We start from the raw sequence: 26,353 nt of genomic DNA on the forward strand, positions 1-26,353 counted from the left end.
TGTCCAAACTGGGGGCATGCTGACTGATATCTATTGTAAGTCATATACTGACTATGGTTAAGTACCTTATGCACCCTAATGGATGCTTTGGCAGGTTTCATAATGACAACTGAAAAATTATGATATTAATGATGCATGAGACATCCTGAATGTTCAATTCATGTAATAGGAGTTTACCGCTAGTGTCTACATTGTGAGTCATCATAAGTTTTGGACTTTGTGAGACTGGACTGTCTCATTTGGTGAGAAGGCGCAGGTTGAGTCAGACCTTTAGGTTCTCGACTTTATGGGTCTGAGCCCCACAGAGGATCCTGCTGCTGCACTGGCACACATCTACTTAGCCCCCCTCCTGTTGGGCTCACCTTTCACCCACTGTTTCACAACTCTCTCTCACACAGAAGTCTACTCACACAGTTGACACTCATGATTCAAAATCCATTTCACATTAAGGTTCATAATATGACCACACAAATCTTAACTAGAACACATTTATTCACATTTTCTATTGTACAGGATACAACCAACATGTGCAGAGGTCAGACCTCTACAGCAGGTCTGGATGGAGAAATTAGGTTGTTGATGCTGAAGAGGTTAACGCTGCTGCTCAGAGGTACGGCTGGTCTGTGGAGAGTGGTGGCCCATTGTATACAGGGCCCGGGGTCACTGGAGGCTTTTGGACTTCAGAAACTTGGCTAAAAGAGATCAGAAGAGTCAAGAAAATATCACAAGTATGTAAACAATCACCATAAAACAGAATGTTTAAGTTTTCAGGAGGTAGATGTAATCAAGGTGTTTAATTTCACACAGCAAGAGGTTACTGCTCACATTACAAGATGTCACATCAACACATCTAAGCATTGGGGCATGGTTGAAAGGTGTCATCAAACAGCTGGATTACTGTGTGTGTTGCAAAATGTGCAGAAATTTCTGATACATATCCACAGTTGGGTTAGTGTTTCATGTCTAGAATGCCCTTTAAAAGTCTATAATAAGTGTGCTCCACATATTACTGTAGTTACACTAAACTCCAACTGTGAACATAACACCATTTACATAATCGGATTATGACTGTTTACATGGTTCCCATTTTACTCACATTACTGTTCATTATGTTGGCTTATTAAAGGTCAGAAAAATATTGTTCTGTTATCAGTCTGCTGTCGTTGGATTTCCCAGTAAAGTTCCATCAAAGGTCACTGACCATGGCTTTTACCAGAAGTAACAAAAGGAAGTGAGTAAGTTACTGGCAGTCAGAAGTTGGTGTAAATCTACATTTGTTTTCCAATAGCTGATGAATTTTACACAAGTAACTGGTTAGCTAGGTGAGGAGCTGCAGGTGCATATTGCAGCATTAGATAAAATACATTTCCTTCACCTATTAGTAGGGGGCGGCTGAGGTTCAGAGGTAGAGTGGGTCATCCGCTAATTAAAAGATTGGGGGTTCAATCCCCGGCTCCTCCAGTCCACATGCCGAAGCATCCTTGAGCAAGATACTGTATGGGTGTGGGTGTGTGTGAGTGCATGTGTGTGTGTGACTGTGTGTGGGAATGGGTTAAAGCGCTTTGAGAGATCAGAAGACTAGAACAGTGCTATACAAGTGCAGTCCATTTACCATTCAGTACTTGGTTCACTCTGTCACCGTAAAACCTCTATAATCATAGCATAAACGGAAGTCAGGTCACAGTTGTTTAAAAGTGGGAGGGTAATCTGTTCTGTTTTTTTACCTTAATCCAGGTATGCTCAATAAGACAGTTATAATAATCAGAGTAATGTCATTATTTGATTACAATCTGAATTTTACAATCTACAAAAATGCAATGATCGAGTGATTTACCTGCCAGCGGTAAGAGCCTTCTGAGAAGACATGACGACTGTGGCTGGTACTGACTCTCTGCGTCCATCTCTGGTGTAGTAGTAGTTGTCGGCATACTTATGGCTCGGGCCTACCGCCAGTTTGGGTGGTGGCTGTGTCCTATAGAAAAAGTATTGATGGACTATTGTGCAAAGTTTAAGCAGCACTTATACTTTCTCTCAGGCTGCATAGATTCTGTCCCTTTGTTGGGACTACTATAATTTCAGGTAGTAGTGACATGATGGAGTAGGATCCTGCATGGTCAGTTTGAGTTATGATTGTAAGGGCTGAATGCAAAAACACTTCACAATGGTTTAAGCTTTACATGGTCTGATGCCAGATGCTGCCTGAAAGGTAAAATTTCAAGGCACATAAATGCCATAACTTGCCTACTATTATTACATGGATGACATACAAACCAGGTGTCAAACCAACTGCTAATAGCACAGGTAAGTATTTATCTGAGGGAGCCTGACAAGTGGCAGTGCAGCCCAATATTTCAAATACAACCTCTGATAAGCTGCCATCGTTCACCTGTGTCTTAATCTAACTGTACTGAATTTTAAAGTGATGCAGAATCAAACTAGGACGTCGAGGCAGGTGTGCATGTCACTGCTCTGACAGCCTTTATCAACACGTCACTGTTATCTGGGTTATATGTGCTACCAGAGACCGTCTTTAGTTCAGTGTGTATCAGCACGACAGGGAAGCTACGTTAACCTTGCTGGTTTCATACATATGGTAACGTAAACACTTCTGCACGAAGTCTCACCTTTTTGCAATCTCCTCATATCTCAGCTGCAGCTTGGCTTGCAGGTCGCGCTGTAAAGGAAACATTATTACTGATAGTTGCTGAAAAACATAACGAAACAAACTAGCTTCCTTCACAATGTTATCATCCACCTAGCTTGACAGGCTGGCTCTTAGAAGCTAACTGAAATTGGCAACTTCCGCCCGTTCCGCTTGTATGAAATTTTATTAAGAGGAATAACTCGGTGACAAATTAGTGTGTCTTTAACAATTCGTCCTGTCCTGGATATAAAGTTTGTCCGTGGTTGTGTTTCTTACCCCCGATAAAAAATTTCGGAGCCTCTGAATGATTTTGGTAGCAGTCGCCATCTTTGCTGTTGTGAAGGGCACGAGACTTCTTCTGAAATGTGACCAAACGTGTCTCAGCACGTGACTGACATCTGGCGGTCTGAAGGAGAACTGCAGCATTACACCCTGGTGCACAATAGATTCTCATACAGCAGCTTCAAAACTGTTTTATTTTCCAGGAATATTTGCTGACTTTGCTTTTGCTGCTTTAAAGAACATCCCAGTTTTGAAAATTCTTATTCTATTTATAATTGAATGTCATTATGTGTTAGTGTGGCCAGTATTTAACAAACTAGTAAAAGGATATTACTGCTGGCAAAATGCAGTGTTTATAAGTTTTCTATTACTGAAATTTTAACATTACTGTGTTGTAAGGTCCCTGTAAAATATATTATATATTTGCAACCCTACTATATTTATTTATAGTCACATAATTGCACAGAAAGTAAACACACTAGGTGGCTCACGTGTTCACACTTGTTACAGCGTGCACAGTACCTGATTATTGTCCCACAGAGTGATGTAGTAGCACTGTGTGTGACTCAAAACTCTGAGTGGTACAGTACACAAAACAGCAGTGAGTCAAACTAAGGATGAGTCAAAGAGAAATACAAATTTTATTTGTTGCACAAGAAAACACAGTACAGGGCGACACCGCCGGTATACCATGCGATCAAGTATTACACGTGTGCTTGTCTCATGCAGCATGCACTGAACAGAAGAGTCCACGGGAGAACACATGCACATGTACAACAGTTTGACCTGCCACTTTGTTCTGTAAGAGTACGTTTAGCACCAGCTGAGAGTCTTGTCTTTGCTGACCTCCACTGGCTGATTTTGTTTTTAACCTTACAGCTGACAAATCATCCTCAGGTGTGGTTGCAGGTGCAAAAGTGGTGATCAATCAAGCATTGTCTACATTCACATAAGAAACCAAGTTGTTTGGAGAACTCTGGATTACACGCACTGCAAAAAGGTTTGTCCCAAATCAAATTCAAAGACTGGTTTATTTTGTGTCATGTTGTATTCTTTAACAATGAGGCCTTTTAAAGGTACGGTTTAGAGCAGTGGTTTCCGACTGGTTCAGCCACAGGGTGCAGATTTGTTAGTTAGTTAGTTAGTCATTAGACTTGACACATTGGCAAGTCATTTGCGGTCCCATTCGACCCCCTTTTGGACAGCGACCCACCAGTTGGGAACCACTGGTTTAGCGTACATGTTGACTTTTACTTTAAATCAGCCATTTTGTCTGACTTGTATCCCATTATTTTGTTTATATAAATGTACCTCTAGAGTAAATTCCATCCCTCTGCAGCATTATTTTCCCTCTGACATTTTTTATGCAAATATGCACGTCAAAAAACAAAAACAACAACAACAACAACAAAAAACACGTGGCCAAGAAATCAGTTTTTTTCCCAGCAGACATCTCGTTGTGCTTTTATTCCTCAGCCCAGTTACTTAGCTGCATGTAAAAAACACTAAATGCTTCTCAGCTTGGTGCTAAATGACTCTTTGTGAACATTTTCAAAAGAACAAAACAAAAACAGATATGTAACTTCTATGAGATTTCTCTCATGGTATCAGAGAGGGTAGTTTCATCATGTACAGCCACAGGATATAAAATGTTTGTACAGTACGTAGCGTGTTTGTTCGGTGTAAACAATTCCGTCAGACTGCAAAAAATAACTGAGCCGTTCAGTGACATAGTCTCCCCGAGCTGTTCGCGGACAGAACGAAAGTATCCTGTAAAAAGGTCATCATCATGAGATTTTAAGGAGGAAGAGGGACATACGGGCAAGAAACACATCAACAATTCTGATGCTTTAGAAAGAGAAGACTGAGGAGAAAGTCGGTACAAAAAGCCACTGACAAATAAGACGATAAAACTTCAAACTCAGTAAGTACATCTGAAATACAACAGCCCGTTCCCTCGAGCTAGACTTCCCAAAATCCCGGTGCCTCAAATTGTCATTGTGCATATCATAACCTTCAACGCATTTGGAATTATACACATCCTTGTTATCAAAATATACATCAATATTTGTACAATACAAATACATACAAACATTTGTTCAAAGAAGCCCTGGGTTTGGATTCAATGTAAGGGTTTCCCTGTGCCGTCAACATTCACTTACAAAAATTCATGTCAAAATACATTAGTGCACTTTCCCCCTTGATGTAAACATCACTACACGGTAAATTAAGTAGGAGCAGGTCTCGTAGGCATGGTGTCTGTTACATGCTCGTGAAAAAACGAAGACAAAAGCTACGGTTTCAGGAAAAGGTACGTCCAAAAAATACACAAGGCTCAAACATTTTTCCAGGTACAAAATGTCTTGTTATTCTAAGTAAGGAAAATAAATACCAAAAAGATAGCTCCCTCCAGGCTCTCGAGAAGACACAGACATCAAGACATCATCATCTTCAATTTGACTGCTCTGTGTTTTTCCTGTAAATTGCATGCTTTGAGCAGTGTTATTACAGCGAGATGTGGAGCCATGCTGATGTCAAAAAGTGACCAGAGAAAAAACTGAGATACCTCTACGAAGGTATCACACAGTCTACATCGAGAAGTCACAAAGCAGAGTGTCATGTTCTGTAACATCCAGGACTTTGTCAAGAGTGCGATACCAGTGGAAGAAAAACACACAATCAGAAAAATGTTCATGTTGAGTTGAGATTACAAACACAAATGATTTCGACTGTCTTCAAAGATATGGCTTAGAGGACGCTGCACTGATATGATGGCACATAATACCCTTTTTGATTTAGCTTCTTTGTTTGTGTTTTATAACAGATTGTACTTGTAAGTCAAACTTCAGTGACAGTGTCAGTGTGCAACATTACCCTGCACTGACCAGATCCACATGTAAGAAACTGTACAATACTGTGACCACACTGCAAGGAACACAGTCGACAAATCGATGGAAGAACTTTGATTCTACAAATCTGACAAAGTTGCCAGAGAAACACGAGCCACACAACTAATGTATCCATGTCTGCCGTCTAATTCAGCGCTGCTTTTTTCCCCACCTATGTGACTGGTTCCTGAACTATAGTTGTGTTTGATAAGTGCAAAGTGGAAGATTTCCAGCTCTGCAAAGCATCGCAGTTTTCCTCCGTTCTAATTAGTGCTTGGTGGCTTTGATGTTTTCCTCAAGGATGTGGTGCTGAAGCAAAGCAGCAAAACGTGTGTGTATGTGTATTGTAGTTGTACATTTTAGATACAACAGGAAATGACACATCAGCCCTGGTGCTCACAGTGTGAACCAAACATCATCCTTAGGTTTATGGGGATCAATATAATAGCAGTATTACACTACCGGAAGCTGCACTGTTCAGATCTAAGCCGACACTGAAAAAAAAAAAAAGACTTCTCGTACCTTTTGGTCCAACAACAGTTACGCCTAGCATTATCAAACTACTCTGTACAGCGACAATTCATTTAAAAAATAGACATTTATACAAAAGACAACCCAGTCAAAAGACATCACCACATTTTATGGATACAAAAATGTTGAGCCTTGGCTATTCAACTAATGAGAACTTCCCTCTTTCCCTGTTACTCACTCATCATAGTTTACAAATGTAATAAATAAGACAAGACTGTCTGCAATGCCTTGAGGCAAATATTTACAATTAAAAAAATTCAAGTAAAACTTTATCCCACGTTCTGTCAGCCAGACGAGTTTATACATGAATTTAACTTTTGAGAGACTTGACAGAAAAGATATGAGCTGTTGAAATGAGTGCAGTGGTGAGAGGTCACTTTCTCAGAGGCCCTTTTTGAGGTGCTTCCTCTCTGCACTCAGTCTTCTCTGTTTGTGGTCCGCCCTGAGGACCAGCAGAGGTTGTTTCTGCTGCTTGACTGCAGCTGTTGTCAGAAAGAGGACGTCCTGCCTGTTGTGGCTGAGATGAAGTGATGTCCACCTCTAGCTCAGGTGTCTCGTTGGTTTCCTCTCCATCTGAACACGGCTCCCACTCATCCTGCTCGCTCTCAGTTGAGCCCTGCACAGCGATCTGGGGCACCAGTGTGAACCTCCTCACCACCGGCACTTCCAGCTCTATCTCCACACTGGATTGGGGTCGAGTGAGTATCCAGGCCATCCTGTCCTGCTGCTGCTTATGTTGTGTTTGGGCTCCTGGAGATGTGGTGGTTACAGTAACCGTGGTGCTGGTTTTCTCCTCCGGCTCATCAAAGCTCACCTCCTGCACCGCCTCCTGTTTCTTAAAGGAGTCCCGCCGCTCTGATAGGTTGAGCTTTCGCATCACAACCAGCTGCTCCGATCGCTCAATCCCAGAGTCTCTCAGCCTCTGGCTGCCGATGTATCCCCCTAGCCTGCTGAGATCTGCCCCGATGTAGGCGCCTCCACAGGCCCCCTCTGCCTCTGAGTCACCCAGCAGGTCCCCTTCACCATAAAACGGCACTTCCAGCGTGTGCCTGCGGGGGGTGTACAATTTCTTATCAGAATGATACACACCAGACAGTTTCTCAGCTGACTGTACCCTCTTCAGGAGAGGGGACCGAGGCGGCTCTGCGCTGCGGGGCCGGACAATGTGTCTGACAATGGTGGGTGGGGACAGGGTTTTGCCGTGGTAGCCGTGAAAGCTTTTGGCAAACCCTGACAAAGGAGAGGGAGAACGCTGTGGAGAAAGAGGTTGGGTGGAGGATGAGGAGGAGTTGCAGGCCAGGGGCGAGGGGGGGATGTTGCTGGTTGACTTCCGGCGGCCCACCTTGGTGTAGCGCTGTGTGCTGAGTTTGGAGCCCAGGCCGTGGAGAGAACTCGGCCGGATGTGTGCAGCGGGTGAACTAGGAGAGCTGGAGCAAGGAGATGTGCTCTGAGGAGAGTTATTGTCTGTGAAGCAGAGGTAAGACTAGTTTCAAAGAGCGCTCATCACATGTTGCAGAAACCTCAGCATTTTACCATATATACACTGACAGTTCTCTAAAAGATGCTCACAATGGCACTGTCTGTGGATGTTATGAGATTAATAACCCTTCAACTTCATCGCAAATAATTCTGAACCCAAACTGAGCTCACCAAAGGCCTGATGATCGGGTGCAGGACTCCGGCAGGGTGTGGAGGGGCCGGGTGAGAGGCTGTGCGTCGGGGAGCCTGGAAGACTCTCGCTGGAGGAAACAGAGTGGTGGAGACCTGAGTTGAAGCTGCGACTGCTGTGCATCACTGTGCTCTGCTTGGACAGCTTCTTCAAGATGCTTCGTCTCCTGGAGGAAGAAGAACATCACTTACTAGTAAAGTCCATAAGGCTGCACTTACATAAATGTTAAGGGAGAGACCATGATGAGACCATACAGTACACTAAATTGCTAATAAATTTCACTTCACAGTGTCTAACACTAGAGGGAGACACAGACTTCTGCAGGTTGGTTATTCAGAGGCCTTCCACCAGTTGCCAACTTCACAAAGTAAACAAACGATGAGTAATGCTGCAGAGCTGAAGGGACCAACAGAAAACCAAACCTCTGATTCTCACCTGTCGTAATTATCTCTCCTCCTGCTCTTCTTGCTGCGACGAGCCATCTTGCCTTTGTGTTTGGTCTTTCGAGCTGGACCCACTTTAATGGACGTATTCTCAAGTGCTATGGTCTGAAGCGCCACCTTGCTGCCACTCTGCACATTTCATATGGAACAAAGAATGTTTTGTTTATCAAGGACCAAAATAATGCAACTTTAACTTAACAGTGTTGAAGGACAGCAGTCTGAAGGAGTTGCAGTACCTTCAGCAGCAGTTCTATCATCTCAGTGTGGACCAGGCCCTGGACAGACTCTCCATTCACGTGGGTGATGAGGTCTCCAGTGCGGAGACCTGCCTGGTAAGCCAGGCTGCTCTCCTCCACACTCTGTTAAAACAGCAACACAGTGAGTGTGAGGAGAGGAGTTTAAGTTGAGCATTACATAACCAGCTTTTTATACCTCTCACTTCTGTCATCAGAATAAAGCACTTCACTTGACAAAACGCTGGAGGACTAGTTAAAGCTGTGTTAGGCAGACAATAGTTTGAAGTCTTGTGGTGACACCCACCGACACCATGTGATGCACAGTGTAGACATCGCTGTCACCCATGTAGACCCGGATGGCCTGCAGGGTAAAACCGTGTTTCTTCCCTGAGGTGTGGATGACGATGGGCGGCCTCAGGTTGCCGGGGCTAAGTGACAGGTCCCGGTTGGGGGAGGAGTCACGGGACGAAGGGTTGGAGGACAGAGAGCGTGGAGAGATGGGACTGGGCTGGAGGCAGCTGGGCGAGTCATCTGAAACAAACACAGCAGCGTTCTCCTCTGAATATAAGTTGTTGTGCTGTGAATAAAGTGTTAATAGAAATATGAACATTTTCCTGACTATAGAAATTAGAGACATATTCACATATGTTACTAAAGAGCTTCAGATACAGTTCAGTGTTCAGGAGTATACTCGACTATTTGACAATTCCATCTAAGTAGCCTGATTCGACTGCCAATATCAGAGTCTAATCCTAGCAGTGGTGAGATTATGTGGTCATGAAAGTTTAAATTTATGTACGATTCTCTGTCAAATCAGCGAGAAGTGTGTAGAAACTCTCCCCATCTCTCTCTCAGGGTCGAAAGTTTTATTTACAACCATGAAAAGCAAGCAGGCGAAGAAACCCAACTAAGTGATGTGGTCTGTCTGTCTGTCTACTGATCTCCTCCGCTTCGTTTCTGTGCGATGGACAGCGCCGCACCTACACGCGCGCCCCCTTCACACAACAAACAGCTAAAGATGGAACACGTCCTATTATAAAATAAATTCTTGTGCCAAGTCAAGTTCTTTAATTGTTTGTTTCAGCTCCTTTTTAACTGTTATATCGATTTACTTCTCAGGGGCAGTGCATATTAATAAACGTAACTGTAAATATGCCAGAATTAGCCAGGTGTGAATTTGGCCGCCTAAAATCAAGAAACAAGTTTACAGAACAGAACAATAATTATTATGAAAATCATGTCTAATGTGGAAAAAGTAAAAGCCAGTGGCACAAATGAGAACATATGTCAATGAGAAAAAACAAAACTAAATCCTCCATCAGTTGACGATAAGCAAGGCCTGCCCATCAGGTTCGAAGATATGACATGCTTTGATTTTGTTAGTCTATCTTAGTATTTATTGTTAGGTCAATCCTGTTGGTCAATTTGGACACTAAGTTGTTGATGATAACCCTCTGTACCTGTAGTGATGATGAGAGACAGGGCCGAGACAGAGGCTGACTTGGGAACCTTCCCTCCACAGGGAAGCCTCTGTCTGTCCGGGGTCTCCAACTGGTTACCGAAGCGCCGAGGGCCAGCCGGTTCCTTGGGGGACGAGTGTTTGCCCCCCGTGCTGTTGCTGCGAATCCTGATCCTCCGAAGGTTTGACACAACCACCTCAGCTGCAGGTGACGTAGGTTAAAAAGGTGGACAACATGTAAATATGCTCATGCCTTTAATAGCAGCACTGATACATGTTGTGATCAGAAATGTCAAAAACATCTCAGTCTGGACTTACCTTCATCATCAGTGGAGAGGGCAAAGCGTGGCATTGTCTCCAGGCTGTGGGTGCTGCTCATCACCAGAGGACTGGTGCTCCTCTCAGACTGGGAGGAGCTGGAGGAGGCCCGAGGGCGAAGGCTGCAAGTAGCCAGAGATGAGCTTAATTGGTAAAAGAGTCCAAGTTATCACCAAACACTGCACCAACACCTGTGGTTCCATTGCCTTCTACTTTTATACAGGTACAAGATAACGCTTAGGCTTACGTTTTTGGCGACATTTAACCGAGCATCACAGGGCCAAACACAAAAAGAAATTCAAACAAAGTCTTATGATGAAAGCACTCCAAAATGCTACAGCATGACAGGAGTACAAATGTACAGTATGACACATCTTAAGGCTCTGACACACCAAGCCGACAGCTAGCCATCTGTCAACGTTTGGCCATCAGCGAGTGTCTGTAGCCCTCATCTTTGTCTCGTCTTTTTCCTACACCACTGGCCTTTGTTGACCCATGTTGGCTTTATTTCAGCTGATTCAGCATAATGAATTGGCATCAGGGAAGGCGGAACTCATCGGTGAATGAAATCACACTGATTGGCAGTTCAGCTCAGCGCACGAGAAGAGAAACGGAAGTGAGGAAAGTAAACAAAGAGCTAAAGACAAGAGGGAGTGAGACCCAAAAAAACTTGTTACATATGGTAATGTTAGCTCAATAACTACGACGACAACTGTGCGTTTCAAGACTTTCTCCAACTTCAGCACGACAACAACAACAACGATAGCCTCCGCACTTCCTCACTCAGAACATCCACGTAATTCACACATGCGCAGTGAGAAACATAGCACATAACAAACTCCCCCCTTCTCTTTAAAGAAAAACAGTGCAAAGAAAACATTTTTTTTCTTCTTAGTGGCATTAACAGATAGCCAGGTTTAACGTTTCTGCTTTAATAACTACAGTTGAACAGTAAAAAAAAAAGTCTTTGTTGTCCAGTCCATTTAGCTTTTAAGCTGCCATACACCTTCACTGAGAGCCCTCAGCAGAACAAGTGCAAACGTCCCCTTCTTGGTCAAGCAGTCAGCGAGCTGCTCCTTAGTTGCTGACCACATGATCTGCTGAACAGTCCCAGAGTTTATGAGCTCCTTGATACTGCTGATTTTGAGTCGAAGTCTTTTCTCTGTGACTGATTTGGTGGATTCGACAGCATCAAAAAGAGAGTGGTTGTCTGTTACACACACAATAGGCAAATTGTTGCGTGTACAGTCACCTGTGGTGAGCTCTGAGTAGAGTGTAGCTAAGAAGACTGCACTGTCGATGCCATCTCCAAGTGCCAGAGTCTCTCCTGCTAAAGTGCTTTGAACAACTCTCCTGATCCTCTTTGACTGCCAGCATATAGGCGAGAATCTTCCATCCTCTCCCATAAGCATGATTAGGTGCCCACCTTGGGTGCCTCCATCTGGAAGATTTCCCATGGATGAATCACTGAACACCACCAGTTTTAGGGAGCTGTCTTTTCCCAAGTACTGAAACCTCAAAGTCACCTCCTCTGATTTCAGTTTTCTGATCAGTTTATTTGCACAGTGCAGAGTCTGAACAGTGGCATGCTTTGTACTGGACGCCAGGATGGATACGTCACACATTATGTCGGGTCTGCTCTGCCTTGCCACCCACAATATTTGGCCAATCTTCGACTTAAGCATATCATATTCAGTCTCTGTTAGGGGGGCCTCTCGCTGTGTGGCTCTGGTGGGGTCCACAGGAATGGGTTGGAGATTTTTTATGTACATCCATTGTTGCACCTGTATTTCATCCTCCACAGAGAGAACCTCCATTCCAATGTAGCTGAAGCTGTTGTGTTCACGTCCAATTTGAAAAGCTGCTTTCAAGTAAGGGATGACTGTCGTGGAGAATGTTTCTGAACCTCCCCAAATAAAGTCATCCACATGACAAGAAAGGACTCCCATCACATTGCAGGAGTCATCTAACCAGTAGAACACTGCTGGGTCAACTTTTGACACAGTACCTCCCGACTGCTGCATAATGTCTTTCACCCTGTTGTACCAATACAGAGAAGCATCTGCCAGGCCATAAACACACTTCTTCAACTTCCACAGAGTTTCTTTGCTCTGAGCTTCTGGGGGAGGCCGAATGTAGACATTTCGGGTTAACTCTTTACCTTGCAAAAAGGCTGCTTTAATGTCCATGGAGTTCAGCTGCCATTTCTTTTGACATATAACAGCCATGATCATTTTTAGAGACTCTGAGGCACACGTAGGCGAGTCTTTTGGGAGCTCCTCAGTGTTCATTTCCTCAAAGCCTCTTGCAACTAGTCTGGCTTTAGGTACAACACCATCTTGTGTTTCCTTGAGTGTGCACACCCACCTTGTAGAGATGCATTTCTGACCTTCATCTTTCACCTCATTTTTCCAGCTTTCGTATGATTTCTTCTCATCAAACACTGGCGGAACTTTAAAATTACCAGCGGCCATCCTCTGCTACCATTGTTAGCTCAATAACTACCACGACAACTGTGCGTTTCAAGACTTTACTCCAACTTCAGCACGACAACAACAACGATAGCCTCCGCACTTCCTCACTCAGAACATCCACGTAATTCACACATGCGCAGTGAGAAACATAGCACATAACAGTAAGACTTATTTTCTTAAGCCACTGAGCTCTTTAGCAGAAACATTTCCTGACAGTTTGTGTTATTGTTCACTGGTGTATGATAAATATGCTCTGTTCTTTCAACATCGGATTGTATTGTTAATGTGCGAACTGGCTATCTAGCACCAAGACGTTCTTCCAGTTTTCCCCTTTTGGATGACAGTTCAAGACTACCACCATCCGCTGGTATGGCGAGTCATCACGTCTCACGGAGGCGCAGAACATACATGCTCTTTGGCCATTGCCTGTGGTTGTTGTAGTGTGTTTATATGCAACTGAATGAGGCAATGCAACAGTTGGCTTTTGTTGCAGCTAGTTGATGTCGGTTTGGTGTGTCTGGGCCTTTACACCTGTGCCTACCTGGCCATGCGTCCGGCCTGTCTGCGCTCAGCGCTGCCCTCTGCTGGGCTCGGGGAGGGACTGAGTCCTCCAACGTCCACACGGTCCTCTTTTTCCTCGCTGTGGCTGCGATCAGAGGAGAAACTCAGGTTGGACGGCGTTGCCAGATGTTCCGTGCTGCTGTAAACCTGAAAAGGTTGAACAGGAGAGAGGGTGAGAAACAGAGTTTGGAGCTCAGTATTGAAGAGCTTTCAGATGATGTAATGGACGGTCTAATAGTCACACTAGAGACCCTCCACTCTGTCAAAAATATGACCAATATCTTAACAGCATAACACAGTAGCCTAGCAATAGTTACCTTCTACTTAATTCTGTCACAGCATGAGGTCTTCAATTACGTGAACATGTTTCTTATAAAGTATGAATATTGAAATACTTGTGTAAACATTGTAAATATCCACAGAGTAAAGGATTGGAAGGACTGACCACTGAACCTACAAAGCTCTCGACTTCCAAAACATGGAGTCCTTACCTTGCTGAAGCGATGCGACCAAGAGGCAAATTGTCTGATTTCTAAGGAAGACTCTTCATCATTGGTTTCCTCATCCTCGTCAGACGCCAAATGATGGTAACGCTCTGTGCGAGCTGAAAAAAGTTAACAGGAAAGGACACACAAACTTAGGAAAGAACTTTTTTATATAAAATATAGTCTGTTCCCATTTATCACATATTTGTACATCACAAAATCAGGCAGCACAAAGGCTTTTCTTTGCTGTCACACTGGTAGGTACAGTGCTTTGGTCTAATATGGGAGAAAACGCGATGTTAAAGCCTGAAGTCAGGATGCAACCTACTGTCAAAGTAGCTGGTGTCATCCTCCCCCTCAAGCTGAGGGATGAATTCAGCTTTCTGCCTCAGGAGTCCATTCCAGTCCAAACCCTGGAAGAAGGGGTGCTGTTTGACCTCTGAAGCGCTGCCTACAATCACAGGATTTTCACAGCCAATCAGACACTGGGTAAAGTTTTAAAACACTGCGACTTCAGTATCCCTCAGGCCTAAAATCGACAAAAAACCCTTTTGACAATAGGTAATTGATATTTGTATCTTTCACTGACTATCTTCATGTCACTTTAAACTTTAGTTAGTTACCATTTTAATTTCCCTACTGCAACAAAGTAGGATTAAGAGAGAACACCCTCATTTTTCAGTATCAGCCTGTATCAAACACTATCTGCAGCTTCGTCATGTGCTAATCAGCAGTAAACTGAGCAGTACCAGTTCCTAGTCGTTCTAAAGGACTCTGCCTGAGCAGGCGGGTGATCAGATCCTGGGCATCATTCGGTAAGGCATCGTCTCCCTCTGGCCAAATGATGTCATCTGGAAAAAACAAAACAAACTGATAAACATGCTCAACAGATGACCACAAATAAATGCACAAAATAATGACAACAGCTTCTGGAAGTGTTGCAGTGTTTGAAACAAAAGCAAAATGTTTGTACTTTAAATACACTCTCTGTTGGCACTTAATTATTTCCATATCTTGGCCTTTGACAATCATCATAATGACGTAATAATATCAAGTTATGAATTGATGCCAACTAAGATTTTCTGACAAGATTAAAAAATAAGAGACTCTCCCATTTGTGATTTCAACACTCACCACTGACAACTTGTCCAAAAAGCTCTTCAGGTGTGTCTCCAAAAAACGGAACACAGCCGACCAGGAATTCATAGAGGATGACCCCCATCGCCCACCAGTCTACTGGCTTCCCATAGCCCTGCCTGAGGATCACCTCTGGGGCGATGTACTCTGGAGTGCCACACACCTGCACAAGCAAACCAACACAGGTGAGCTGTGGGGAACAGAGAAAGCTGCTTCCATAATAAGTAGTGTTATTTGTCTTACATGACACAAGACTTTTCGTCTCTTTCATTCGAAACAGTCTCACCTGTTTGTCTACAAACTCCCTTGTGTCTTTCTCCATGTGGCCTTCATACAGGTTGGTGGTCATGTTCATCAGGCCAATTTTAGACAAGCCAAAGTCTGTCAGCTTGATGTGGCCCATGGATGTAATCAACAAACTGTTGGGTGGTAAAAAGACAAAATCTATGATCAATATGAGCAGTTTTACCAAATTGTGCAAGCAAATGCTACAATCCAGACTGAAATATAAAGGGAGGAGGACACAAAAACCAGATCTGGACTCTCTAGGTGCTGACACTGACAGTGCTGGTCCATGCAAAAACCCTGAAACATGAGTGAAGCTGTTTTGTGTTCTCACTTGTCAGGTTTGAGATCCCGATGCACGATGCCATAGTTGTGAAGGTACTCCAGCGCCAGGACTGTCTCAGCAAAGTACAACCTTGTCATTTCAACAGGCAGTGGGCCCATGTTCTTGAGCAGATTGGCACAATCTCCACCTTAATAACACAAAAAATAAGGAAGCCATTGTGTTCATTTTCATTTCTATTACCCAGACTAATTATTCCTTATTTCTAGTTCTACATTAGCCGCTCAAGATTCAGTTCAGTTACAGCAGTCTGTTTCTACTTTACCTTCCACATACTCCATGACCATGCAGAGGTGACGTCGAGTCTCAAAAGAGCAGAACATGGAGACAACAAAGGGGTTCTCCGCAAAAGTCAGGATGTCTCTCTCCACAAAAGCCTGCTGGATCTGGTTCCTCAGGACCAGGTTCTGACGATTTATCTTTTTCATGGCAAACCGTTGGCGGGTCTCCTTGTGACGGACCAGATACACGGCCCTGTTAAGAACCACACAAGCCACAGTAAACCTATAATCTATATTCTTATTTAAAACAGTTGGCAACATTGGGCCAACTTCTCACTGGCTACTTGCTTTTGAGTACAAGTGACACTTTACTTATGAGATTTACGATTCCTGTCACCTTATTCTTATTCAACCCATGACTGCATAGATAAGACATCTCTCCATGAAGTTGCCTCTGCTGTATCGTGATAAAACCACGGCCACCATTCTAGCCCAAGAGGATGAAATTTGCGCCTTCCTCGCACTGGATATTGGGGGAAAGCGCAGCACGTTCTGTTCTGAAGGAGTCACGAAACTCCTCGTCTTTATTAAGCTGCGGTCACAGAATTAGGCAACATGCTGCTGCATAATTAGTCGAAAACCACCGTGTCGATATTCTGGATGTTTGATCAAAAGGAGGAAATTAGATTCTGACAAGTTAATTAGATATAATGAATGAATGTAATGAAGCTGCTATGGTTTGCTGGAGAGATTTCATGGATCTTGTAGCATGCAGTAGATTTTCAAGGAATCCTTTAGTGATATAGCGAGGAACCCAAAGGGCTTTTTGACTTGTTTTTCACCTTTAAAGTTTTTGTGGCTCTTGGTTTAAAAGCAAAACAAAGCTTGCAAATCTTTTGAAAGACTAATAAACAATGCAAAGAAACTGCAAAGAAAGCTAAAGCAAATGTTTGTCTTACCCATAAGCTCCATTACTGATGAGTTTGATTGTTTCAAAATCACTCTCAACAGGTTTCCTTCGAGTCGGTGTCAGCGTCTGTGGGGCCTTGGTCTGTAGAGAGGAAGCAGAAAAATGATGCTCATGGTTGTGTACGGGCACGTTTAAAATGCAACACAGTTAAAGCAATGCTGTAAGTAGGATTACTACAGGATAATTATTGTCCCAGGACCTATTCTGCAGTCTGCTACATGAAGTATACTATTGACCAACGTGTAGTCCAAATACTGAGTACATAGTTTTCATACTTTGTCCATATATATGAATTTGGGATTTGGAGAAAAATAAATAAAGCTGCAGGAATGGCATGTCACAGATTTCAGAGCAATTTTGAGATTTACTTTCAACCTAGACGTGCCTTGGCTTCCTAGAACACTGATTTAAATATGTATAGTATTCTTTCACCCTAAAAATGGGTTCCTGGAAAGGTGTGAATCTATTCTTTACATTTTTAATCTCAAACCATATCCTCTTCCACAATAAATACTGTGTGCACTCACAGGTAGTTAGTAATAATAAAGGTGTGAGTTTACCTCCACAGTAGCATCTGGTTCCACTGACACTGTAGGACTGGCGTCATACTGTTCAAGTTGTACCATGTCTAGAAACAAGAGAAAGAAAGAAAGAGTAAGTGCTTAAAGGGGATCTATGCTCCTTTTCAAAATTCATACATGTTACTCCTATGGTCTAAGACAGTCCAAAAATATAGGTAATCATGAAAACTTCCCCCCGAAATCCAAAAACTAAAGTGCTGCAATTCAAATTTGTGATGTCATGGTGTAAAGTCTGGAGCTGCTCCATAGAAATTTTTATTTTATGTCATTGCCATTTTTTCTTTGTTAGACAGATTGAGAGGTGAGGTTTCTGTCGTGGCAATAACAAGTAGTACCATACATGGTTTGTGTTAGGCTAACATTAGCTCACTTAGCTCACTCGCAAGACATATCTTAATAAACTGTAGCCTCATCTACTTTCTAATGTTTTACCAACCTAAAATAAACCTTGACCCAACCATCATCCAGCTCCTAGACTATTTTTTAATGCAGATTTTAAAGTACAGACCTGTGAGTTTATTTTGCAGTTAAATAGCTGTTAAGCTAAGGACAGGTGATTTGATGGTTGCCTAGTGACAATAAAAAAATAAAGACACAGCAAGCTGCAAAAAGTATTCATTCTGATTGGGTCAGGGTTCAATGACAAAGGCAAAGCAGTGCACATTATATTCTGCAACCTGCAGAGCATGCTCTCTGATCAGGGCCATAGATAATGTTCAGTGAACTTGATATTCTGTTAGACCATCTGAAGCTTTGTTGTAATTATTATCTAGCTGTGCAGAAACTGGTTCCAACAGGCTGTTTATGTAACAGTAAAAACTTTTACAAGCCGTTGAACCAACTGAACCTAAATTTCAGGCTACAGAGGTGTGACCAGACTGGCAGAGAAGTACTTTACCGTCAAATGGGTCCCGTGTCAGACCCAGCTGGCTGATGATGTAGCGCGGGATGTCCGTCTTGATCCCCTGGCCGACTTTGGCGTGACCCTCTGCTGCCTCCAGTAAGTGGTAAAACTCTTCTGGGTCGAACTCCTGTCAAAAGCATTTAAGTCTCATTAACGTGGACTGGCTAACGTCAATATGCTGCCAGGCTAAACAGAAACTGTAGACTTCAAGATGTTTAGCTTTTGATTTACTACTAGTAATTATCCCATTAGCTGCATGATCACATCCACATCCCCACCTGCACTCTCAGGTCTTCCTCCTCCATCCACCTCACTGTCCCGCCAGCCCGCCTAACCACCATGGGGTTTAGAGCCTTCAGCCAATCTGCCCCACGCCTCTGGAACTCCCTCCCTCCCACCGTAACACGCTCTCCACTTTCAAATCCCGCCTCAAAACTCACCTCTTTCAAACAGCCTGTTCAGTATGACTCCCATCCACCGAGCCACACACATCCATCATTTACACAGGATGTCAGTCACTGTAAACTTGTTTTGCTGTTGTTATTTATTTGTTTATTTTATGTTACTTTATTCCTTACCTCTCTGACTTTTTATCTGCTGTTACTTTCACTACCTTTGTCTGTAAGGTGACCTTGAGTGTCATGAAAGGCGGCTATAAATAAAATGTATTATTATTATTAATAATAATAATAATAATCCTAACTGGGCCTGTATTCAGAGTTGGTGATTTAAGATAACCAGTTTTAAAGTTGGCATCGATGGCATCAAGAGGGTCAGTATTTTAATACCACACAGTTTTTGAGAGGTTACGGGAGGCCTGACACAGTGAAAGCCTGACCCCAATTTCATTTGTATTATCATGAATGTAAAGATGACATAAAAATACTACCATAGATGCACTTATATTGTTAGTCTTTGAGTTACTTAAAGGGTTAATTTACCCACATTACAAAGAAAAACTAGACAACTGGTAGCCACGTATCCACCGCATCAATACAATGGTAGTGTAATTTATTTTGTTCAAAGCATTAAAGAATAATTCAAAAGATCAACTATATGATTTTCGCAGAGACAACGACCCAATTACTCTGGATAATCCATTGACTTCACTGACGACCGGGAATGCTTATCTAATAACGTGAAAACACAGTGAAAGTTAAGTAATGCTGTCGTTCTTCAAACATCCTCAGCTTCATGTTCTGGAGCAAACATCCACTTTCTAAGACAGAATTAAGGTCAGAATCTCATTTTGGTCCGACTTTACCGTAAACTCACTCCTACTCATTTCAATCAAAGTAATCCCATTTTCAATTAGGAAGAGATTTTCTCCTCCTCAGCTTACCAGACACTCGAGGAGGCGAGCCGGCCGAGAGATTACGATGAGGATTTTCCTCACCAGCTGGATGATGATGGTTACCTCCTCGCTTTCAGAACGGTCATAGGCCTGGAAAAGAGTATGGGAGCAGAAGCACAAAAAAAGTTGACCCATTATAAAACACCCAAAGAGGGCAAAAGAACAACAACACAGATTAAAAATACTTTAAAATCTGGGGGGAAAAAACAACAACAAAAAACAAGCAAGTAGGAATAGGAGATGCTGAAGAAGTTAAATATCGTGACATGTCTGACCAAATATGGTACACATAAAACTCTGCACAATCTGCTGTGCTGTGTATGTAAAATAAAATTCCTAAAAAATAACATTTCAAACTGAAAATAAAATGTACCTAGCAAGTGCTTATAATATGAAGGGAAATAAAAGTAAAGAAGAAAATATGGCACGGGGGAAAACAGTGATTTCCTTGCCACATTTTGAGATGTGGGATAAAACACGAGAGATTTATCATTCTAAAAAAAATTAAATACACCACATCAGTGAGAAATTTCTGTGTACTTTTTTTAAGCCAAAAAAATGGTTAAAAAAAAGGCAAAATTGGGTGTGGGTGGTTACTCAGTGTGCCACTTCCCCCATCTCTGAAATAACAGGAAATTTAACATATTAAACACACTGTGTGTTCAAAGCAGAGGGGCAAGGCATTAATAGAAACATGAAAACAGACGCTGCCTGATGGAAATGTGTCAGAAAAGACATCAATTTAAACCAAGGGGAATTATGAGAATAATCACTAGGTGGGTGGGTGGGTGTCGTCTCCATGAATCATGAACATTTTCTTGTCGACTGGAGCGACAAGTGTCTACTAGTGAAACACTGGCTGTATGGTTTACTACGCATTTGTGTCCAAGTCATATGCATGTGCAGCCTGAACCATGACAAGATCAATACTACTCTCGTGTCTGTTAAATATAAGGCAAAGTTAGCTTGGCAGCTTAGCTTAGCATAAAGACTGGGTACATCTACTGCATGTGTGAGTCTATGTTGTTATCACATTACCCTGTGGTCGTGCCAGACCCACCGTCTAATTTGAATGTCACAATGTGGAAGTGTGAGAAAGACACGTCCTGTTGCTACAAAGTCACAAGGCCAATTCCTCAAACAGCTGCGAGTTGCACTATTGAAAACACAGAATCCTCGCGTGCTTATTAAGTAGTAAATCAGTTGGGAGAATCTGGTTTATACAATAAATGTGGGTTTTTTTAATTGTTCAAGAGATCGCCTTCTTTTTGGATTTTCTCTTGATGGAGCTTCTGTATGTGGTGCTCTTTCACATTTACTGTTCAGGGTAACAAACTAAAAGTGCTTCTGCTTAAAACAAACTGTGTGATGTGAAGGTCAAACAGTAGAGCTGTTGCACACTTGCAAAAAGCACCTGAGGTAGCAGGAATTCAGGCAGTGACCGGAGGTTGACAAGGAGTAAAAATCACCTGTACACCTGTAATCCTGTTTGCATGGCATGAATGCTTTTTTTAATCTTTGATGTTGAAAGCACAAAATCGGTCACTTTCTGCCCAGCACAGGACACTTCCCGAGCAACAGCTCCTAGATAATAAGTGTTTACAACAACAATGTTGCAGCTTTTGTGAAGTGAAAGTATTTTTTAATCACTGCATACATCAAAGTAACACAGGATTTAGATGACTGAAAATGTCATCACCACTGAAACTGTTTATTTTATTAACAAAGTGGCCTTGGCACACAAAGTGAGACGTCAGGTTTATGTGTGTTTGTGTGTGTGGCAGCATTTGTTCCACTGCATGGGAACAGACTTATCAGTTCAGCTGGAGGTACAGCGAGTCGGCCATGCCTTCTGTCTGACAGCATGTGGAGGAACAGGGGAAGAGGTTGCTATAGAAACTAACATTTTATCACAACACAGATAGGATCTGTGACAAAAGTACCTCTCACCACCACTGACAATTTCCACAATCAGATCTATCGTGTGTGCCGTTATCTATTGGACAGTTATGGGGTGACATGCCTGGTTGCACTTTTTACCCCAACTCGATCGATCCACTTTCATAACTTCACCACATCCGAGTGTACAGAGTTCACATGTAGTGGCTCATCAGCTGATGCTTAAAGCTGTAGCACACAAATACACAATATCTTGACCCATGTCATTTCTACATCTCATCCTGCTGGACCCAAATCAGCTGACTGTTTTGCCCACCTCATGAAGCAGCTTCTCCAGCTTCTCCTGCAGCTCGGCAAAATAGCGGGACGTAACCAGGCCCTTCTGGGACTTGTCCAGACAGTCTCTAACCAGCTCGACCAACTGGTGCTGGATGAAGCCCAGCACCCCGTCAGCCAGCGGGAGGGAGCTGTCTGGAGAGCAGTGGGTGATAATCTCAAGCAAGCGCTCCTCCATCTGGGCTGTGGCCTGAAGGGAGGACAGGCACACAAACACACATTTAAAGCATTTAAGGGACCAGTGATTATGATTTCTACTCTCTGTAGCACTGAACGTCCACGATATTTCTGTGGGTGGAGTCATATGTGACTCAACAATCAGGAAAAAGAGTGATGTAAAATGTCTTTGCTACATGCAGTTTTCTGCTGTGTACCTTTGGAAAACGTTCCCTGTAAACATGGTTCATCATGACAATCTCATTATCAAAGGAGACACTCGATCGTCCAGGGCTACAACAGAAAAAAAAGAGAGAGAGCATTAGTACATTTTAATTAAAAAAAAAAAAGCTTTTTGATTTTTACCATTACATAATCAAGTACAACTCTCCTCTAAGCCACTAAGCTAGACTGAGATGTGAAAGTGGTTATGTCATCATGGCCATCACAGTTATCGAGAGATGAACAAAAGTCGATTTCCTTTCATCCAAACTTACACACATCAACTCTTAACTCACTTGTTTGGGTTTCAAAGAGATTTCTTGAGGCTGACATCTACACTTGTACTTTTGATCTCAACCTGCCAAAAGCAATATTGCGAGCCAACATTCGATTTCTGTAGCGCTCAAGGTGGTGAAGCTACAATCGGAGTGGCTCTCGCTGTCAGGTTTAGATGTTTCTACACCGACAGCAGAGGTTTCTCCTGGCCAAACAGTGTGAATCACCAGCATCACACCATTAGTCATTTACTGCAACACCACTCCAGTATTTAGGCCAATGAGATGGCTGTATTTTTACAAAAAAAAAAAAAAAAAAAAAAAACCTTGCTTGTTGAAGCTTCAAACAGAACAGATGGAGGAAAAACCTGTCACATGCAAACAGGTTCCTTATGCCATTTTTTGTCATGAAAGACACCTCTGTTAGACCGGATGGCTGCTGCCCAACACACACTGCTGCAGCTCACCGTGCCTCTCCGCATAAGCCCCCACCCCCCCAAACCACCCCCACCCTTCGACTACAGTTCAGCAGCTAGATCCCTGAGGTGCTCTGATAGCTAGCACGCCCACGCACGGCACACCATGGTGCCAGAACACAGAGCACTCGGGCATCGCACAAACAAGCACAGAGCGGAGCCAAGAGACAAAAGTTGTCAAAAGCGCACAGCTCTACAGTCAGATCTCCACCTGTCTGCCCGCAAACGGGCATGTGTAATCTATCGGAGGCACTTCAGACGCTAAATGGTGTGTTTGCTTGTGAATGTCTTGGTCATACTGAGCACAGACATGTTGATATCTGACAGTCTACCAGCATGTAATGACACCAAGGACCTCATGAACACTACAAACGTGCAATCACTGTCCATAATTAATCTAAAATGTTTTTTTTTTTTTTCTGTGACAAAGAGGTCAGTAATCCCACAGGAAGGATTACTATTTTTAATCTGTATAAAATATTACTTTCACTAGATTAATGATGTGTGAACAAACAATATAAAACAGATGTTTTGACAGAGTGGGTTGGAAAACAAGTGGTTTTGATAGGAATATGCAAGGGCGAACAAAAGTGTGAGCCACTAACAGAAAAGTAGTTACCCCATACGTAAGAAGACGTAATAATCGAAATCTTTGAAATAATGAGCAGTAATTGCCTTGTAAGAACCTTTTCCCTAAAATAAACACGTAGCATTACAGAGGGAAATAATCTGTTAGCAGACAAAACAATTCAAATGGAAGGTGAAATGAGGATTAGCTACCTGAGGCTCCTAGAACGAGGTCTGATGACTGTCGCGGGCCGCCCATCCTCGTCTGTCATGCTGTCTGTGCTGCGGAAGTGTCTGAAAAGGAAGTGCAGCTCATCTTGAGTCGGCTGGTAGGGGAGCTGGTGAAGACGCTCCTGGGAGGACGAGGAGGACTGCAGACACAGAGAGGGATCCATCAGTCCAGACAATGATCTCATTTCTAGGTTGAAATCTTTACATTTATATATTTAGCCAACATGAAATAGCTGGTTTGATAACTGCATGAATGATTATGACAGCTGCTAAGGTAAATTCTGGAGGACGTGAGACAAAAAGGCCACACTGCAATGTTCATACTAGGCCTTTGTATCTTGTCTAGCGAGTTTAATATGGTGCTGCTGGCTAATTGATGTAGCGGGGTTAAAAAGCCACATCTGGTGGACAAGAGAAAGCTATTATCCACATAAAAGACAGATAATTCATTATTAGATAATTCTGTACACCTATATTTAAAGAACATTGATTTATACAGACATTAAAACACAAAGACTCAAAAGGCTCATACAGGAAGAAAGAAAAAATGGATCTAACACACGTTCAAAAGACTAATGTCCCTCCAAAGTGAACTAACTCAGCCTCGGTTGCCAATGTAGATGATAAGCAACACCGAGTTCAGCCAAAGACACATCTAAAAAGGTGCTAAATGGAGCATTTTGTGTTTGTCAAACTCACGATCACAGTTCCAGTAAACTCTGATGATCGTTGATTTTGCAAAGTAGGACATTGCTATTTTTCAGTCCTGCCTTTTCAGAGTCCCTGCTGTTGAAAACCACAGGCACATCTGAGGTCTGGGCAGTTAGCAATAAGGCTGTGCTTGGCATCTGCATTTACAACATTAAAATGAATGAGGTAATAATTTATTAATGTCACATTACTCCATACAGTGCCTTTACACCCATATTTGGCTGTTGGGAATATTCCACTCACATGCTCATGTTTACTTTCTAGTTTGTGAGGACAGCAGCACAACAAGAACCAACCAACTGATAATTCACCTGTGGTGGATTTAAATGAGGCACATACACTTCGCTGGTGTATGAATTTAGAACAGAAGTCAAAGAGTGAAACCTGAAGTATTTCTTCAGGTAATGGTATCACGATAATGAGGCCCACAGAGGCATCATTAGAGTATTTACAGAAATTAGTTACTTTCAATGTCGACCGAGGTGCTGAGTAAACTTTTCAAACTGGGCGGGACATGGTGTACGTTTCCTGCAATTTGCTTAATTTTGTGGCCCATGTGTCCTGAACAGAAGAAGTCCAGAGGGACAGCATCTGTGCAGTCTCTTTCTAATGCCTTAGTATAAAGAGGGCAGTGAGGGCCCCTGAAGAACGCTATTGTTCCCACTGACCTCTGCGCCTGTGTCCGGGTCTGTCCCATAAACTCCCTAATAATAGCTGCACATAGCAGACTTTCACCACAGACTCAGCACACTCCCCCCTCAACTGCAGACTGTTCTTTTACACACAGTTTCATTTTGTACACCAATACAATTACAGCCTTATTCTACAGTAAGATATCTGATAATAGTTTTAGTGATTGTGACTTGTGGTAAATTTTACTTAATTCCTTTAGTATATTCCTTAAAAATCATATGTAATTTGATATTTATCCTCCTGAAAAGCTTTAAGTTATTAAAGAAATCAGCTTACTAGCTCGGCCAATGAACAAAAAACATCAGATTTAAGGCCAAGTTACTATGCTCGCCACAGTTGGTGTTGATTAAGAAATTTAAAGACGCAGTGTCTCTGTTAATTGTTAATTTGACAAACATGCGATGTTGTGAGATTTTATTGAAAAGCTGTCACTTTACGTATTTAATCCACTAACTAAAACAGCAAGGGCACACACACACACACACACACACACACACACACACACACACACACACACACTTCTCATTAACATGCATACACACAGACTGTGTGTAATACTTCTAACACTGTGTTCCACAGACTGAGAGAATGACTAATTCAAGCAGATGATGGAGGAAAACAATTAGCGGTTTGTCATCTCGGGCTTGGCATTCGCCGTCCCTTATTGCATAAACCAAAGTGCTATTTGGGCTGAATGAGGTGTTAGAATTGCCTGGCCAACTATCAACTGGGTTGGGGGTGGGGGGGGAGGGGGGGGGGGGCTGACATGTTTTGGGGATGACTTACCGAGACAGTGGAGCTCGGCGGGTTGGTTCCATAGCCAGATGAGGGGAGCGATGCCAGGGACCATCTCCGGCCCTCCGCTCTGAGAGAAACGGACATGCATCTTACATAAGCCTCTGCCACACTGGCATTAGTTCGCATTTCATATGTGAAACTCCTTACATAACAGGCGACGGAGGAGTCCTGTGACTACAACAGCATGAAATTAATGTCTTTTTA

At 42.8% G+C, this 26,353-nt stretch overlaps 2 protein-coding genes across 5 annotated transcripts in view; both read right to left on the bottom strand.

The window, feature by feature from the left end:
• Positions 1 to 474: 474 nt before the first annotated feature.
• Positions 475 to 3,014, bottom strand: ndufa7 (NADH:ubiquinone oxidoreductase subunit A7). Its single transcript, XM_033621276.2, has 4 exons — positions 2,921 to 3,014; positions 2,625 to 2,674; positions 1,835 to 1,972; positions 475 to 692 (listed from the first exon to the last, which is right to left on the bottom strand). Exons 1-4 carry the CDS (start codon positions 2,969 to 2,971, stop codon positions 605 to 607), a joined length of 327 nt encoding a protein of 108 aa, XP_033477167.1. The 5' UTR covers positions 2,972 to 3,014; the 3' UTR covers positions 475 to 604.
• A 534-nt stretch (positions 3,015 to 3,548) lies between these two features.
• mast3b (microtubule associated serine/threonine kinase 3b) overlaps positions 3,549 to 26,353 on the bottom strand; it is a 44,111-nt gene continuing 21,306 nt past the window's right edge. For all 4 annotated transcript variants that reach the window (XM_033621711.2, XM_033621710.2, XM_033621713.2 and 1 more), the window contains 23 exons: positions 26,138 to 26,216; positions 23,930 to 24,087; positions 22,395 to 22,470; positions 22,001 to 22,210; positions 19,774 to 19,875; positions 18,426 to 18,558; positions 17,507 to 17,574; positions 16,936 to 17,027; positions 16,021 to 16,229; positions 15,747 to 15,885; positions 15,414 to 15,546; positions 15,125 to 15,290; positions 14,740 to 14,841; positions 14,319 to 14,441; positions 13,997 to 14,109; positions 13,486 to 13,652; positions 10,471 to 10,592; positions 10,154 to 10,354; positions 8,998 to 9,224; positions 8,694 to 8,816; positions 8,450 to 8,586; positions 7,996 to 8,180; positions 3,549 to 7,809 (listed from right to left, as the gene is read on the bottom strand). In XM_033621711.2, coding sequence (XP_033477602.2) covers positions 6,719 to 7,809; positions 7,996 to 8,180; positions 8,450 to 8,586; positions 8,694 to 8,816; positions 8,998 to 9,224; positions 10,154 to 10,354; positions 10,471 to 10,592; positions 13,486 to 13,652; positions 13,997 to 14,109; positions 14,319 to 14,441; positions 14,740 to 14,841; positions 15,125 to 15,290; positions 15,414 to 15,546; positions 15,747 to 15,885; positions 16,021 to 16,229; positions 16,936 to 17,027; positions 17,507 to 17,574; positions 18,426 to 18,558; positions 19,774 to 19,875; positions 22,001 to 22,210; positions 22,395 to 22,470; positions 23,930 to 24,087; positions 26,138 to 26,216 — 4,156 coding nt within the window. In that variant the 3' untranslated portion in view covers positions 3,549 to 6,718. The remainder of the gene's footprint in view (positions 7,810 to 7,995; positions 8,181 to 8,449; positions 8,587 to 8,693; positions 8,817 to 8,997; positions 9,225 to 10,153; positions 10,355 to 10,470; positions 10,593 to 13,485; positions 13,653 to 13,996; positions 14,110 to 14,318; positions 14,442 to 14,739; positions 14,842 to 15,124; positions 15,291 to 15,413; positions 15,547 to 15,746; positions 15,886 to 16,020; positions 16,230 to 16,935; positions 17,028 to 17,506; positions 17,575 to 18,425; positions 18,559 to 19,773; positions 19,876 to 22,000; positions 22,211 to 22,394; positions 22,471 to 23,929; positions 24,088 to 26,137; positions 26,217 to 26,353) is intronic.

The sequence above is a fragment of the Epinephelus lanceolatus genome, chromosome 6 (genome assembly GCF_041903045.1).
Source record: "Epinephelus lanceolatus isolate andai-2023 chromosome 6, ASM4190304v1, whole genome shotgun sequence".
In the NCBI taxonomy this organism is placed as follows: domain Eukaryota; kingdom Metazoa; phylum Chordata; class Actinopteri; order Perciformes; family Serranidae; genus Epinephelus; species Epinephelus lanceolatus.

Coding starts and splice junctions, on each gene's coding strand:
- ndufa7 (XM_033621276.2), bottom strand. CDS start 2,971: ATGGCGACTGCTACCAAAATCATTCAGAGGCTCCGAAATTTTTTATCG. Junction 1,973..2,624: donor TATGAGGAGATTGCAAAAAG/GTGAGACTTCGT, acceptor CTTTTTCTATAG/GACACAGCCACCACCCAAAC. Junction 693..1,834: donor AAGGCTCTTACCGCTGGCAG/GTAAATCACTCG, acceptor GATCTCTTTTAG/CCAAGTTTCTGAAGTCCAAA.